A 17,977-nucleotide genomic window follows, 5' to 3' on the forward strand; every position below is an offset into this window, starting at 1 on the left:
AAATAATAGCCACATAAACAAGGCTGAACATGATTAATCATCAAATTAATTTGCCGTACACCAGAAGCAATGGTTCGTGGATATATATGCTGTTTCAGTTAGTGTTGGCCTAGAAGTAAGGGGAGCTTTCAGGGCTCTCATCGTTTTAGAGAATGTGTCTTAGATGCTTTGGTTTTGGTTCATGACTAGCCGACTAACTCCTCTAGGTCCCAGTTTCCTCATCTATAAAACGGGGTAACAGAACTAATCAGATGGTAAAGACCATCTTGTTTCTTCTTCTAAACATTACTCCTCACCCACACGTGATGATTTATATTGCTTCCACAATTTTAAATAATCTGAATTTATTACAAATTATTTATGAATTTATTATGAATTTATAATTTATTATGAATTATTTATGTTGAGGGCATGGGGGCAAATGGCCCACTGGACCTTGGGATTGTATAGAGAACCATGTGTCCGCGTCAGAAGGAAACACCACATAGTCCCCAAAGTGAGCAGCACCCCAGTCCTGGGAGGGAACAGCAGCCACCCTCACCCGTGCCTCTTGGACCCCATGGCAGGTGTGCCATCCTACATCTGTGCATCTGTGTTAGTTTCCTGGGGATGCTATAACTAATTACCTTAAGCTCAGTGGCCTAAAACGACAGGAATGTAAGTCCCTCAGAGTTCTGGAGGCAGAAAGCTGGAATCAGCATCACTGGGCTGACCTCCGTCCAGAAGCTCTAAGGTAGAATCTGCTTCTTGCCTCTTCTGTTTCCTGGTGGCAGTGGCATTCCTTGACTTGACACCCCGCCAGTCTTCAAGGCCGGCATCCTCAGTTCGCCGTCTGCTCTACTTTTATGCGGCCTTCCCTTCTGTGTGTGTTAAATCTCCCTCCCTCCTCTTACGAGGGTGCATGCGATTGCATTGAGTCTCCCTGACAACCCTGCTCTCAGCCTAGGATCACCGCCACGCCCCGCCCCTGCCATCCAAAGGTCCTTAACTTAATCACATCAGCACAGCCTCCCAGCCTTTTTGCCCCTAGCCCTTTCTTGCCGTGTAAGAAGACATCTGCAGATTCCAGGATTAGGATACGGATATCTTTTCAGGGGTTGCTTTTTCAGCCTATGACAGCATCCCAGCTCTAGCCGTAACTCTGCTTAAGGATGAAGCATCTTTGGTACACAGAACAGCAGGCCAAGGGGGTAGCATCTGAGATAGAAAGCTCTACACTCTGCGGGGACCACCCCGCCTCCTCTTGGGCATGGCACTGCGTGCTGGGCCATGTCAGACTGCAGCCCTGTCCAGATGTGCAGACAAACATGAGGTGGGGTCGGGTGTTCAGACCCACTGCCCAGCACTGTACTCGCCAGTTCCCGCCCCGCCCCCACTGCCGTCCCCCGACACTGTCCCCTCCTGTGGGAGTCAGAGCACTGACCTGGGAGCACAGGTCAGCACAGAACACCCTGGAACTGGGCTGGAGTTTGGCCATCCTGTCTGCTCTTGCAGGCGGTAGGCTGGCAGGGCAGGAAGCGGATCCCGCATTTACCCTGATTCTTGCTAGCAGTTGGTCATCTTTAAATCCTCCTGGAGACTGTGCCAGACTAATTGCTAAAGAGCTGGCAGCGGCCTCAGGGGTTCAGCCAGTCTTCACGCCATCCTTGGGCAAAACTAAACTTGAGTGATTTATGATGTTTCCATGACTCTAAAGGAACTGAGCTTTCATAACAAGTCCTAGGGAAGTTTCTAATTTCTCCAAAGTACTCCTCTGTTATACCCTCTGGTAAACGCTACCAGGCATTAATGCCTCTTTAGGGAGACGCAGGCTCAGGTTCATACAGGGAAAAGACAGAATCACTCGTATATTTTATGAAATAGGATATATTACTAATTTGGAGAGAAAGCTATAAATAAACTGACAGTACATTGTACTTGCAAATTATTAATTAAAGCTCAATTAATTAAATTAAAAACTCACTTGAAAATAGTGAATATTTTTGCCGCTTTAAACTCATTAGGTACTAAGGATCTGGATATCTTTTTCTCCTACCATTGGCTAATTCTGAGGTTGCCAATCTGCTTCCCTGCCAGTCTGCTTTTGCTGATATTGATTTGCTAGATAGCAAATAAAATATCCTGTGGACAGCCATTTATGTTACTTGCTTAGAACACAGATAGTTTCAAGCATAAATAAATTCAACCAACAGAGCCATCTCCTTGGTCTTCCACATTCTTCCATGGAAGACCTAGTCATTTTTGCCTGCTCTCCTTCAAGGAATAGAACTGTCTCTAAGAGGGAGATAGAGAAAATACTCCAAATGATTCCAGTTGCTTATTGAATATAATGCCTGGTGTGACACCAAGTGAATTTTTCATGAGACCAGGTTCCTTTTGAGCAATTTGAAATAAAACTACCAAAAAATAGTTTCTTTGTACATCTTCAGCTATGGGGAAGCTTAGGCTTTTTTCAAAGATTTTCATGGGAAAACATTTCAAAACTTCCCTCAGACTCTTGACATGTTATTCTTTGGACAAGGTAAAGAATAGCTCGAGACTCAACCACACCAAAGGGTCCCCAGCTGCCTGTACCTGGACATCACTAGGATTGCAATGGGGGTGATCCAGGGCTCTATTCAGAGATTCTGATCCACTGAGCTAGGGTGGGCCGGGGAAATCTGACTGGAGAAGCATGGCCAGCTCCAGGCGCCTGGACTTTTGGCCCCAGCCCTCGCCAGCCTGGCCACGAGGCTTTCTCCGGTCTTCTGAGCCTGGCTCCCTCTGCTGTAAAGTGGGCATGGTCAGACCTACTTGGGGGGCTGCTGTCACAGTTAGAGGTCGTGTCTATAAGGGGGCTGCACAGCGCTTGTCACACGGCAGACTTCTGATAAATGCCAGCAGCTGACACCATCGTGATACACCTGCCCCTCCCCCAGGGCAGGGTTGCGATGCTTGAGGGGATCATCCTAACCTGATTTATCTGTTCACTCCCATTCTAGGAGAGATCAGGAAGCATCTTGTTAGGGGCAGGTTGGGACCTGAGCAGCTGCTGGTCTGTGCATCTCCAGTTCTCCCTCTTCCTTCCGTTTCTAAAGGAATTTTATCACCAAAGAAACAGTGGCAATCAAGGGGCCACCCTTTTTACTGTTCTCACTGGATTTTTCATTTGAATTGTTGAGACGCACTGCATGGTGGGACTGTCACTTGAAAGAGGTTTATCTAATTTTGAGGCTGGATAAGACCCCAGTATCTCTTCTATGCTGGAATCCTTACAGCTGAGTTCAGAGTCTGCCACCAAATGTGCTCAACACATGGTTACTGAATGACTGAATTTAATTTTTCAGACTCAGACAACTCTGGATGGTCTTGTGATAAGAGGCTGATAGTGAGAAATGGAGATGGTGTCATGGGAGATATGGTGATGGGAGATATGGCTTTTGCTAGTTTTAAACGTGCATGGCATTGGAATTCCCTGCTTGTCCAGTGGTTAGGACTCGGTGCTTTTACTGCCAAGGATCCAGGTTCAATCCCTAGTTGGAGAACTAAGATCTCACAAGCAGGATGGTATGGCCAAAAAATATATGTACATAGCAGCCCAGTGTGAGAAGGCGCCAGCTCCTCCGCGTTCCTCCTGGTGGTCAGTGAGTCAGGTCTGCTGGGTGGGCAGTGCCTAGCTGGCCACAGTGCAGGGTCAGAGAGAGAGGTTTTGGAACTAGTCTCTGCTATGCAGGACCTAGAAACCAACTGATCTGGCCATCTAAGTCACCATTGGTTGTGATTGGTTTCTCTCCCCTCACCCTGACCCACTTCAGGGGGATGCCAGTAGAGTTCTAGTGTCATCAAGGCCCATTAGAGTGGCACCCTTGGGGTATCTGAAATGGGGGTGTCCTGGCGCTCTGCCTCAGGGGTGGGACAGGTGTCTGGCAAAGTCACAGGAGGGGGTGTGGGAATCTGTCCAGATTCTGGCCATGGCCCAGCGCAGAAGCCACAAGGCCCCAGTCCCCGCTTTCTGTCCCCGCTTTCTGCATGAGGAGAGGTGTCACTGAACTTCCCACGGGTGGGGCCGTGCTGGCAGAACTGTGCTGTCGATGGCCCCACCTGACCCAGGCCCCTCAGCAGAAGGACTTGAAGAAGGGGAGGGGTCCGAGGCCACCTCTGGAGGAGAGCAGTGTGCAGGGTAAGAGGATGTTCCCTCCCTCGCTTCATGCTTCGTCCTCTTCCCGGGCCCACAGCAGAAGGGGACAGGGGACATCTCAGAAATGGTCCATGGGGCGCCACCCTCTGCTTGTGGGAGGCTTAAGGAAGAGTTGATTCTGTGCAGTTAAACAAGCAAAAACAGGTCTAGATTACTGGAATAATTAAGAAGTCATTAAAGATATTATTGGAGAGTAATTGGGGCGGGGAATGAAAAAGAGCTTCTATCTGAATAATAAGTGCCTCGAGTCAGGATTCTTTATATACACTATAATTGGCAGAATAAAAATACAGGGTAACAGTGTAGAGAGGGCTTTTGGAGCCAGACTGACTGGATTTGATTCTCAGCTCTGCTACTTACTTGCTGTGTGGCAAAGGGCAAGTTACTAAATTTCTCTGGTGCTGTGATTTCTTTAGGGCTAAGAATAGTGTTAATACATATCTGTGGTATTGCTGGGGTGATCAAATACAAAGATCAGGTGAATGTTCCAATGATCTTGGAACAATGCCTGGCACACAGCAAAAGCTCAATAAATGCTAGCTAGCTTATATTGCCCATTTTAAAGCCATATTCACTTTATGGACAGGAACAAAGTCAGCTAGCCTGTCAAGCTTCTGGGGGTTGCTGTTCAGGCGCTCAGTAGTATCCAGCCCCTGCAGCACACCAGGCTTTCCTATTCTTCACCATTTCTGTTCCTTCATTATTTCAAGTTTCTGGAAGTAATGTTCAATCCCACCATAAAACAACTCACAGCTTCTCTTTGATGAGAAATCAAAGTATTACCCCGCCACTCCCACGCCCCCCACCCCTGGTGAAAGGACAGGAATGCATAGCATAGTTACTGCTTTTACACAGAAACCCAGAAAAAGGTATTTTCCTAGCCTGAGTTCTCTCTGTACCCCCTTAGTGGTTCACAGAAAGCTGGGGTTGGCACAACCTCACAGATAGTGTAGTTTTGGCTGGTGTCATTGAGATTAGTGGCTTGCTATTGTCACAGAAGCCGCATCACCTTCTTTGCTTCCCTTCATTTCATACCTAAGTAGAGACAGTCTTTTCCCTTTTAGCCACCAGGGAACATTTCCACACAGAATGTCATGTCATCTTCTAAAGTAGCAATGCAATAAAATTCAAGGCAACAGTCATTCTGAACAAAAATGACAGAAACACAGAGATAATCTCAGAATTGCAAAAACAAAAATAAAGCCTCAGTCTTCAGCCCACTGATTTCTGTGCCCGCGTTCCTGGCATCTGTTAAAATATTACTGGAGTCAGTGGAGCTTGACCGGTTAAGATGCTAATTTCCACCCTATCTTCTAAAACACAGAATTGCCTGATTACAAAATCAGAAGATTTAGATGAAATCACATGTGGACACTTGCCTGCTTTGGCAGCTGGGCTTTTAGATGATGAATATGTAAGAGACGATGGGTAGGTTACACCCTTTTGGGGTTTACCTTCTGTAAAAAAAAAAAAAAACAAAAACCTATTTATTTCTGGAGTTAGAGATTTTAGATGGTTGCATCCTGATAAATTCCCTCCTTCTGATTTGTTTCTCTTGAGTTTAAGGAAATCAGTCAATCTCCACCAGCCTCCCATCCTTTGCTGAATTGTTGATTACAGTGAGAAAGTCAAGTGGCATTATGTTTTTCTGTATTGCCTGTGTTTTATTAATATTAGAAAGGAAACCATAACATCTTCGTGACTCAGAATTAACATGAGCAACCCTTATTTGCTCGCGAAGATGTGACCTGGAGGTGAAGTTTTCATACGTGTGACTCTGAATGTTAAACCGGGTCAGTAGATGAAAATCCTCCCTATACTCTCCTGGACACGAGAGCTCTGGCGGCTGACTGGCTGTGCGTGAACAACTACCTCTCACTTTCATGGACCCTGTGGGACCCATCTGAATTCCACAGCGCTAGAGAAACTTGAAAGTAGGTAAACAGAGATCAGCCTTGGAAACAGCCATTTGTTGCCCGCCCAGGGAGTGAAAGTTCAGAGAAGGAATGCTAATGTGTATCAGGGAAGCGGTGGGGGCATAAACAGGAAAAATGACTGGGGTTGGGTAGGCAAGCCTCAAGCCTGGTGTGACTGAACAAGCCTGTGAAGACTGCTGCCCACGGTGGTCCTCTGCCAGAGAGTTAGCCTGCAGTTCCACCAGGGAGCCTCATTCCGAGGAAATGGAAACTGTCAGTAGAACACAAGCCCCCCTGAGGCAGGTAATTGGTCTCACTTGGTGGCTGTCAAGTCCCAGGGCCTGGAGAGTGTCTGGAATGTAGGAGATGCTCAGTAAGTATAACTGAGGAATTACCTTAGTGCTTAGATCTCTGTTTCCTGGTAGCTCACACAGTAAAAAAGCTGTCCTGAATGCAGGAGACCCAGCTTTAACCCTTGGCTTGAGAAAATCCCCTGGAGAAGGGGATGGCAACCCACTCCAGTATTCTTGCGTGGAGGATTCCATGGACAGAGGAGCCTGGTAGGCGGCAGTTCATGGGGGTCACAAAGAGTTGGACATGACTGAGTGACTAACTTTCACTTAGATCTCTGTTAAAATTTAAATACAACTCGGAAGGGGTCTCACCTGTTATGTGATATTTCCACCTGATAATGAAAGCATTTTTAACTCTCAACCCAAGGGAATATTGGTATAGGATGGGCTTGGAGAGGAGACAGTGTAGAGTGTCAAATAGGAGATGGGCAGTGGAACGGAATCTAGTGCCTGGGTTCACCAAAGTTCCTTCTGGAACAAGGAACAGCAAGAGTCATGAGGCAGAATGGGTAACAGGGTCTCAGGAAGGGTTTGGGATTGAGAGCAAGAGAATCTGTTTCTGTTTCTATTTTGCCAGTGATTGACTGCCTCAACCTCTAAGACTCTTGGTGTTTGCTTTTTTAATTCAGAAAATATGCATAATGATATGGACCAACTTACTATGCAATGTTGTAGGGATCTGAAGGGAAAAACATAGTTAAGATGTTTTGGAACCATATATCACCATAGAGATGCGAAGAAGTTCTTCTGGTGTTAGCTACCAATGTCACTCAAGGTGAGAAAGAGGCACATGTTTGGGCTCAGGGGAGTTACTTCCTCTAATGAAAGCCCGCCTGGAGCAGGGTGGGCACCCTGGTTCGGCCCTGCTCCAGGTGGACTGTGTGTGCTGTGGTAAGTTACCGTTTTGTCTTTGCGATCCCATGAACTGTAGCCCACCAGGCTCCTCTATCCATGGGATTCTCCAGGCAGGAATACTGGAGTGGGTTGCCATGCTCTCCTCCAGGGGATCTTTCTGACCCAGGGATCAAACCTGCATCTCTTGCGTCTCTTACTTTTTCCATATTGACAGGCGGGTTCTTTACCACTAGCATGAACTGTGAAGCCCAGGTGGACAGTGAGTGGGGCTATTTCAGACCCGAGGAGGGTGCCTTGGTGAGGCCTCACTTTATCCATAGCAAATGCCACAGGGACACCGGCTCTTCAGTTTCCTATTCTTCTCACATCTAAAACCCTGTGATTCTCTCTGTTTCTATTCAGAAGGAAAAGGAGCCTGAGCTCAGCTTTCTGAAATGTGGATCAGAGGACAAACAGGCAGTATTAGGAAGTCCCTCTCTGACCTTTCCCATCTCTGAACTGTGGAAGGACTGTGCTGAACAAAAAGACAACCCCTCTTCTGCCCCCTCCCAGCCTGCCAACGTGAATTAATTAAAGGCGCATAGCAACATGTGACAATTGGAAATAAAAGCCTAGAGAAAGGTCACAAAGGCATCTGAACCTTCAGGAGAGGACTCTGACATGATCCAGCAAAACTCGCTGGCTGTGAGCCACTGGGCAGTGGATGAGCAAGCTCTGGCCGCTGTCAGCTGAGACCCTTATGTGGCATTGGGCTCTCCAAACTCATTCACTGGTAGTCATTGCAGAGCACATATGCTTATTATCAATGGCAAAAAGGGTTTCTGGTTAAATGTCACTAGGTGGAATGAGATGACACAGCAGTTGAGACATATAGGGAATAACACAGCAGATTGATTTTCATTTAAAAAATCCAAAACATCTCTACTCTTAAGGAATTACTTTTTCTTTTAAACCTCTATTAGGATTCTTGGACTGCAGGCTAAGCACCGAAGACTGAAACCTTCTTATTCCCCCAGGAGCTACTTGGTAAACACCAACATGGAAATTATACTTCTAAGTTTGGCAAATTTGTATTCTAGACCTTAGTATTTTCATATGGCCCCTGTTTTGTTATGAGGTAAAGCTTACAGCACTATGATTAATGACCTCCCACTACCGGACATAGAAACTGGTATGGTTTGAACCCTGGATGTGCAGAATTCCACACGTAAGAGGACACAGAGATTGCTCAAGTTAGAAGATCTGATTGTAGTCCTACTAAAATTATGATCAAAGGATGGTAGAGGTTGGGACACGGGGCATCTAAAGGTGCAAAAATCCCACCCGGATTGGAAGGCCTGCTATATTATGAGACATTTCTCTCTTCCTTGCTTTAGCTGGCCTTCCACAGGTGGTGCCTTCTCAGGAGAGTCACATGGCTCCTGATTTTGTGGGGAATGCCAGAAAAGTTTGCTAGAATGTATTTAAAATCCTGCAGTGTCTCTTTGGAGAAAATGAGAGATTCAAGGTCCAGTGCAGAGTAAACAGTACAAGGTGAAGATATAACACTGTCTTGTGCTCAAACGCTGATGGGGCATGTCAAAAGCTGGAAGGGCTCCCAGTGGCCAAACCTGGAAATTTTGAACATCAAAAAGAATAATGATGATAATAGTCTATAACATGTTGTATTTTAAAAAATAATCTGTATGTCCACCATGGTACTTGGAAAAATAGTTGTGTGGGGGGAGGAGGGCTTATTTCTTTGTGTAAGAACACTAGCTAATAAATGTGGAAGAATAAGGATAATTTTTCAATTTCTGACTTTACTCTTGTTACGGTAAGGATCACTGATGGATATTAAAACCATTGGGTGAATTTTGGGTTAGGGGGACAAGCTGTTTTGAAGTATCATCCTACAGATTGCTATTACAAAGTATCTTTTACCATGGAGAGATATTATAAAGTATCCAAGTTATCAAATTAAACATCACCAACAAATGGACAAAATGACATTCTGTGTCTCCTTATGACCATTTATGATACTACACAATGGATATGCTATGGTACTATCTATGTAGTATCTTTGCCAAAATATTTAACCTGAACCCGAGCATGAGGCAATAGCCAGACCTGTTTATGGTCCAGATTGTGGAACATAGTACTAGATGACTGGCTGAGACTTCAAAAATATCATCGCAGGACTTCTCCGGTGGGCCAGTGGTTAAGAACCCGCCCACCAATACAGGGGACAGGGGTTCGATCCCTGGCCTGGGGACATGTCATAGACCAACTAGGCCTGTGTGCCACAACTATTGTGCCCACATGCCCTCGAGCCTGTGCTCCGCCACAAGAGAAGCGACCGCAAGGAGAATCCCATGCACTGCAGCAAAGACCCAGCACAGCCAAAAAAAAAAAAAAATGTCATCGCTACTCATGACCAAAAATGGAAGTGTGGTGGTAGACGGGTCTAGATTAAAGGGAACCAAATAGACATGACAAGTAAATACAATGGGTGATCTTTGATTGTAGATCCACCCCCTAACAGAAGAAGAAATTATTGTGAAGAATATTTTGGGTATAGTTGGATATAATTGAATCAGACTATTTCTTATTTTTCATATTTATTAATATTCATCAACATTATTGTAGCAATGCTAATATTTTTAAGGCATTGTACTGTGGTTATTTAGGAAAATGCTTTTGTTCTTACCAGATGTGTGCTGAAGTATTAAGGGATAATTGTCATCATGCTGGTGGCTTACTTTCACACAGTTTAAGCAAAATATAAATAGATAGATAAAGCAAGTATAGCAAAATATTACCAATTGGTGTATCTGGGTGAAGGGAATATGGGTATTCGTGGTACTATATTTTCATTTTCCCATAAACTTAAAAGCTTTCAAAATAAAAGGTTAGGTTAGGGAAATTCACAAAAATAAAAGGAGGGGAACAGGCAGGTCATGATAATACAGAGATACTTGGTTATCTTTTTACTGTGAACTCACACTGGCCATTAGGTCATTGACAGTACCTCTTTGGAAGAGGGCAAAAAAAAAAAAAAGTGGAAATGATTATCTATAAAATCCTATGGAGCCAGATAGTGAGAACTGATTAACAGTGAAACAATTAGTCTTAAAAAAGAAATCTCAAATACAGTTGTAGCTCAGTTCTCTAAAAGCCTGTCCCTATCTATTCATTTACCAGACTTCTCAAGGAATAAGCTAGATATGAGGAACATTTGGCATAACTAAAGGAGTAGCTCAAAAACCCAAGTTATTAAATGTAATTCACTTAATTAAAAGTTTGATTGGACTTACTGATAGCTGCTGTGTGTTTAAAATGAGTAATTGGAGCCTTTTTATATTTCCAGACTTGGTAGTGATTTATCACTGTAATTAGAATTCATTGTTTCATGATCCTAATTATCAGAAGAACTAATGCTTCAGATTTTTATGTAATGAGGTGGGCCATGAAATAAAGCTAACAGCAGGCTGAGAAGAGCACATTTCATCCCCTGAGGTCACTTAACCCAGGTGTCGGTTATAGGGCAGCATGTCTCCAGGGCGTACACGTACCTGAGACGACAAAGGATTCTCTCCATCGTGGAAGGGATAATGACCGGACACCGTTGGAGTAACTCCCTTTATAGCCAGACTGTCCAGCCACTTTCCGAACAAGTATTTTCCCTCCTGAATTATCAAGTACACCACTGTGAAGAGAAAAAACTTTTTTTGAAGAAAGAGGAGAAGAATATTGTTTGACGTATAATAGACTATGAAACCAGTCACCATCTTAATTTTTTTCTTATTCTACATGTTATACATTAAAATCTTTTTTTAATCGAAGTATTGTTGATTTACAATGTTGTGGTGGTTTCAGCTGTGTAGCATAGTCATTCAGTCATTCATATACGTGTATTTATTCTTTTTCACATTCTTTTCCTACACAGGTTATTACAGAGTATAGACTTCCCTGTGCCATACAGGGGGCTTCCCTGGTGGTGGCTCAGATGGTAAAGAATTTGCCCGCAATATGGGAGGCCTGGGTTCGATCCCTGGATTCGGAAGATCCCCTGGAGGAGGGCATGGCAACCCCCTCCAGTATTCTTGCCTGGAGAATCCCCAAGGACAGAGGAACGTGGCGAACTGCAGTCCACGGGGTCACAAGGAGTCGGACACAACTACGATTGTGTGCGCCTGAGTGCTTAGTCACTTCAGTTGTGTCCAGCTCTTTGCGGCCCACGGCCCATCAGGCTTTTCTGACCATGGGATTTTCCAGGCAACAATACTGGAGTGGGTTGCCGTGCCCTCCTCCAGGGGCTTTTCCTGACTCAGGGATGAATCCATGTCTCTTACATCTTCTACGCTGGCAGGCAGGATCTTTACCACTAGCACCACCTGGGAAGCCCACAGTAGGTTCCTGCTGGTTATCTATTTTAAATATAGCAGTGTGTATATTAAACCCAAGTTCCTAATTTATACACCCCCCACCCATGTTTTCCCCTTGATAACCATAAGTTTGTTTTTGAAATCTGCGACTTGTTTCTGTGAGTTGTTCTTTTTTTTTTTTATAAATAAGTTCATTTGTATAATTTCTTTTTAGATTTTGCTTATAAGGGATATCTTACAATATTTCTCTTTTTCTGACTTCACTCAATATAAGTCCTGTAAGTCTAATATAAGTGAATATATGTCCATTCACTCTAAGTCCATCCATGTTGCTGCAAATGGTATTATTTCATTCTTTTTAATGACTAATATTCATTGTATATAGGCACCATATCTTCTTTATCCATTCTTCGGTCAGTGGATATCTAGGTTGCTTCCATATCCTGGCTGTAGTGCATAGTGCTGCAATGAACACTAGAGTGCATGTGTCTTCTTGAATTATGGTTTTCTCCAGATACATGCCCAGGGGTGAGATTGCTGGATCACATTATAGTTCATTTTTACTTTTTTAAGGAACCTCCAAACTGTTCTCAATAGTGGTTGTATCAATTTACATTCCCATCAACAGTGTGGGAGTGTTTCCTTTTCTCCACACCCTCTCCAGTGTTTATGGTTTGTAGACTTTTTGATGATGGCCATTCTGACCAGTGTGAGGTGATACCTTGTTATTATCTGGATTTGCATGTTTCTGATAATTAGTGATTTAAATATCTTTTCAGGTACTTTTTGGCCATCTGCATGTCTTCTTTGGAGAAATGTCTATTTAGATCTTCTACTCATTTTTGGATTGAGTTGTTTCTTTGACATAGAGATACATGAGTCATTTTTATATTTTGGAGATTAATACCTTGTCAGTAGCTTTGTTTGCAAATATTTTCTCCCATTCTATGGGTTGTCTTTTCATTTTGTTTATGGTTTCCTTTGCTGTGCAAAAGCTTTTAAATTTAGTTAGCCCTTGTATGTTTATTTTTGCTTTTGTTTTTGTACTCTAGGAGGTGGATTCAAAAAATATATTGCTGCAATTTATGTCAAAGAGTGTTCTGTCTATGGTTTCCTTTAAAAATTTTATAGTGTCTAGCCTTACTTTTAGCTCTTTGAACCACTTTGAGTTTACTTTTGTGTTAAAGAATATTTGTTCTAACTTCATTATTTTATACATAGCTATTTAGTTTTCCCAGCTCTTATTGAAGAGACTGTCTTTTCTCCATTGTATATTCTTGCCTCCTAAATTAATTGACCATAAATGCATGGGTCTATTTCTGGGTTTTCTATCCTATTCTATTGATCTATATTTCTGTTTTTGCTCCAGTACCATACTTTTTTGATTACTGTCATTTTGTAGTACAGTCAGAACTTGGGGAGCCTAATCCCTCCAGCTGTTTTTCTTTTTCTATATAAGGTTAGTTCTTAACTTTATTTTCACATGCTATTCTTTTAGTTTTATAAATATTTAACCATTTTTTCCCATCAACTTAAAATTTTTTTAAATTGGAAGATAATTATAATATTGTGTTGGTTTCTGCCATACATCAACATGAATCAGCTACAAACTTATTTTTTTAAGTCTTTATTGATTTTGTTATATTATTATTTCTGTTTTATTATGTTTTGATCTTTTGGCCACAAGGCCTGTGGGATCCTACCTCCCTGACCACAGATCGAACCTGCATCCCTTGCATTGGAAGGTGAAGTCTTAACCACTGGACCACCAGGGAAGTCCCCCAAAATGTTTTCTATTTGGAGGAAAATAGCTGTATAATGTTGTATTGGTTTCTGCCATACAAAATGAAAATCAGCATAATTATATATGTGTATATGTATATATGTGTGTGTGTGTGTGTGTACACCTTCCCTCTTGAGCCTCCCTCCCCACTCTCCCCTCATCACACCCCTCTAGGACATCACAGAGCACCAGGCTTGGCCCCTGTGCTATAACGCAACTCCCCACCAGCTATCTTACAGATGATAGTGTGTGTGTATATATATATATATCAGTGCTACTTTTTCAATTCATCCCACCCTTTCACCACTACTGTTTTTCTTTCTTTTTGCGGCCCTATGAGCTATATAGTCCATGGAATTCTCCAGGCCAGAATACTGGAGTGGGTAGCCTTTCCCTTCTCCAAGGGATCTTCCCAACTCAGGGATCAAACCCAGGTCTCCCTCATTGCAGGCGGATTGAGCCAGAGATGTTGAGGTAAGTTCCTTGTTTTCCCACTCTCTGGAGAGTTTTTATCATAAATATGTGTTGAATTTTGTCAAAAGCTTTTTTTGCATCTATTGAGATAATCATATTGATTTTTATTATTCAGTTTGTTACTATGGTGCATCATACCAGTTGATTTGAGGATACTGAAGAATCTTTGCACCCCTGGGATAAATCCCACTTGATCATGGTGGATGGTCTTCTTAATGTATTGTTTGATTTAGTTTGCTAGTGTTTTGTTGAGTATTTTTGCATCTGTGTTCATTAATGATATTCAGCCACCATCTTTATTTAGAGATACGAAAGCAGGGAGAGGAAGAAAACCTCCACCTTGCAGCCCAGCCCCATGTATGGTGCTTCCATCTCATGGCCTGGCCGCTGACCTCCCAGGTCTGATGTCCTTCTCTTTCATATTACAGGACCTGATCATGCTTCAGATTTCTTTTTAGTTTCTTATATACATATGTATAAATACATATATATGTATGCATATGTGCATATATATAAATGATTGTTTAATTTAATCCTCATTTCTTTTTCCTTCACAAGTTTCTCTTTGATGTCTTAATTGTGACTAGTTCTCCCTGATGTAAAACCTCTTTCCTGACAATTTCCAGTTTGGTTTTGTGACATCACAGAATGATTTCAACTATCTCAAAGGGTGGTACAATATTTTTAAAAGCACATTATTCCTTTTATTTTGGGCCAGGGAAGATGTGTAAGCTAAACTAAACTCATTTAAAAGAGTTCCCAAAGGTTGGAAATTGTTTCTTTAATGTCTAGGATTTTGAAGTTTCTAGATTCTGATATGACAGTAACTGATGTATCTACCTCTTTGCTTCCACTGAAGCAGGGGCTCCGGTAAGTCATTTCCCTGGCCCAGAGCCTGACGCGGCTCCCTTGGGCATCTGTAATTGACAGCATGGGGGACTGGAAAAGTCCTTAGATTTGTTCCCATTAACACCCTCCCTTCTATACAGGAATGAGTGCTGCTATTTCTTTCCCTCCCACCTCCATGGTGAGTCAGCAACTTTCAACACTCAACTTCCTAACAGCTCAAAAGGAAAGAAGGTGATAATAATACTTGACATATAAAACCCTTAATTGCTTTTGACGCAGTCCCACTCATGGTATCTCACTGAGTTCTCCCAGCAAACCTACTGGCTGTGGAGCGGAGGGAAGACTGTCATTCCCACTTTACAGAGATAGGCTTAGGAAGGTCGAAGGATCTTGTGACTCCAGATTTTGTAACTTTTAAATTGCAAGGGAGGGATGTGAACCCAGATCTAAGTGACCTGGAATCTTGGGTTTGCCCCACATGGTCACAGTTGCCTCTCAAAGTTCAAAAGCTGCAGGCTTCTCCGCACATCAAGTCCCCATCTCTCCTTCACAGCATTGCAACCCTGCCTGCCCTTCTCTGGGGCGCTCTTAGTCAGGGCCTCCCACTCTCCCAGCTGCAGCAAGGCTGGTCCCAGCTTTGCTGACAAGCCACAGATTCCCCCTCCCATGTTTCTGTTCATGCCGTTCTCTGCGCTGGAAAACCTGGCAGTCTCCCCAGTACCTCCTTCTCCATGATGTTGCCACACTACTTCCATGGCTCAGATGGTGAGGGATCTGCCTGCAATTCAGGAGACGCCTGAGAGACGAGTTTGATCCCTGTTTTTGGGAAGATCCCCTGGAGGAGGGCATGGCAACCCACTCCAGTTTTCTTGCCTAGAGAATCCCATAGACAGAGGATGCTGGCGGGTTACAGTTCAAGGGGTAGCAAAGAGTCAGACACTACTGAGCGACTTTCACTCACTTCACTTCCTAACAATGCCTTTGGATCTTGTCTTTCCATGATGACTCTGATTTTATAAAAATTCCTTGAGTTAACTTTGTCTCTCAACTGGAACAGGAATCTTCTTATGGGATGACACTAGTTTTGCTTCTGTGTTTGAAGGCCTGTCTCTGTGTGGATGCCCCTCATGCTGACTTGTGAAAGCTGGTGGTTAGGTTCGGGATGGTGCCAAAGGGTTCATTTCACAATGGTAGCTTGAAATCAGCCACAGTGGGAGGATTTATACTACAGACGTTGACAAATCAGCATCTACCCCCTCCTCCTTTTAAAAGGGTTAATTGGTAAACACTGACCAGCACACCACTGGCATGGGCTGACAACTGAAATTATTAAAAAAAAATTATCCCAGTTATCCCATGGTCCCTTATTTATAACTAGTAAATAGAAATAGCTCTTATCTTTTTATTTTCTCCTGGGGGAAATTTTTCTGTCCCTGGATTTATATTCTGAGGAATATTTACAATTTACAATATTTTCCTCAGTACAATATACAGTTTATATTTTACTGAGGAAATGTGCAAGCAGTCATTCTTGTTTTAAAAGTCAGAAGCACTGTAGCTGCCACTCAGAGTGAGGAAGAGGTGCTGAGTTTCGCTTTGCTCAGGCTTTTAAAAAGGGAATGGGGGAAGGCCTGGGGGTTCTTAGGCTGGACTGAGAGGTGGAGATCCCTTGTGATGGTTATAGAAGACTCCAAACCCAGACTTTGGGGAAGGCATGGACAAAGAACTCTTGTCTTCTCATGAGATTTTCCTGTTGCCTTAAGAGAGAGATCTTGTGAGTGGACTTCACTGCAGGACATGCGTATTTCCAGATATCCTTCTGGAGGAGGCATGGGGTGGGGAGTGGTCTGTCAACTCGAGGAGGTGACAGTTATCCCAGGGGAGGCGTGCACGGGATGCCAGACCACCAGAGGGGATACCAGAGGAGGGAGAGAGCCTGAAGGCCTGTGGTTGCACTTGGGATACACTTAGGGGCTCAGAACCAAGGTAGTTCAGAGAATTTATGTAAATAAAACCTCACCTGTATCCTCACTGAGGCAGAGACGCTTCATACGTATTCTCTGAAAGAGCAAAACCAGTTCCATTTCTTTGCATTCCTCAGACATCCTGCATGATGCTGAACATGGCCTTGAGGGTCACCTCCTCCCTGGCCCTCAGGACACTACGCTAAGCTGAGGGTCAGCATCGTGGCCTGGAGGAAAGGGGCTGTCCACCACGAGGCCAGGTTTTGCTGGCTGCCATCCTCAAGATGGGCATCTGGTCAGAAATCCATGCTCAGCAGGAAGATGGCCTCTTTATTGTCCCATCTCAGAACTCTTCCCCTCTCCCAGGCTTTGGTCCCACTTTAAACATAGAAGTTAGTTCAGGCCAGGACTGAGCCTGAATGTAATGCCTCGAATACGTTCATTATCTCTTTGGTTTGAAAGATCAAGGGGATCATTCATAATAAGGCATCTGATTATACATTATATGAAAATTAAACCCTTTAAGCTAAATCTGAATTTCTAAACTGAAGTATGCTTTCTCCAGTGTCCCAGTTCTGACTGCATGGGCCTCTGGCAGGACAGTGACGGACGGTCCCTTCTGCATTTCCCACTCTTATCCTCTGTCTTCAGTCCTTCCTTCTGAAAAGAGACTTGTTCTGTTTGTAGAAAACGGAACTGATATAATCCAAAATTCCTATCTCTTTTCCCTTAAGACTTCTATACATCCTCCTCATGGGTAGTGATTCCTTCTTTCCAGTGTCCTACTATTGGTTCAGGAAGTCATGAGGCATTCAGTTGCTCTAGCAGCAAATCTTTTTTGAAACAGTCAAGCTCTTCTCTGCAGTCCCTCTACCCTCATCTATAGTCTTCTCAGCAAGTTCCTAGGCTCCACCCCAAATGCTGATATTGCTGAGTCCTGGTCCTTGTCAATGCCATTCCTATTTCCTCCCTAGAGGTGTGTTCATCTATTATAAAGCCTTTCCCAACTCTAACTGCTCCAAAGTCTATAACCTCATCATGTCCTCATGTTATAGATTAAGCAATGCTGGGACCCCTCCGTTCTTACCTAAATGTATCACCTGGGCTCTGGGCTGGAAGCCAGGGGATACAAATTCTAATCCTGGAAGTAACTAGCAATTTAATTAACCTCTCTATGTCTCCCTATGGGCTTCCCTGGTAGCTCAGATGGTAAAGAATCTACTTGCAATGCAGGAGGCC

General features: G+C 43.6%; 1 protein-coding gene across 2 annotated transcripts in view; it reads right to left on the minus strand.

The window, feature by feature from the left end:
* The window catches only part of VIT (vitrin), a 125,485-nt gene that overhangs the window by 50,364 nt on the left and 57,144 nt on the right, over nucleotides 1-17,977 (minus strand). Inside the window, exons 5-6 of one of the 2 annotated variants that reach the window (XM_069583541.1) lie at nucleotides 10,856-10,989; nucleotides 5,557-5,634 (exon numbers count right to left, since the gene is read on the minus strand). In XM_069583541.1, coding sequence (XP_069439642.1) covers nucleotides 5,557-5,634; nucleotides 10,856-10,989 — 212 coding nt within the window. The remainder of the gene's footprint in view (nucleotides 1-5,556; nucleotides 5,635-10,855; nucleotides 10,990-17,977) is intronic. The other variant, XM_069583542.1, reaches the window with a different exon arrangement.

The sequence above is a fragment of the Ovis canadensis genome, chromosome 3, assembly GCF_042477335.2.
Source record: "Ovis canadensis isolate MfBH-ARS-UI-01 breed Bighorn chromosome 3, ARS-UI_OviCan_v2, whole genome shotgun sequence".
Lineage (NCBI taxonomy): Eukaryota > Metazoa > Chordata > Mammalia > Artiodactyla > Bovidae > Ovis > Ovis canadensis.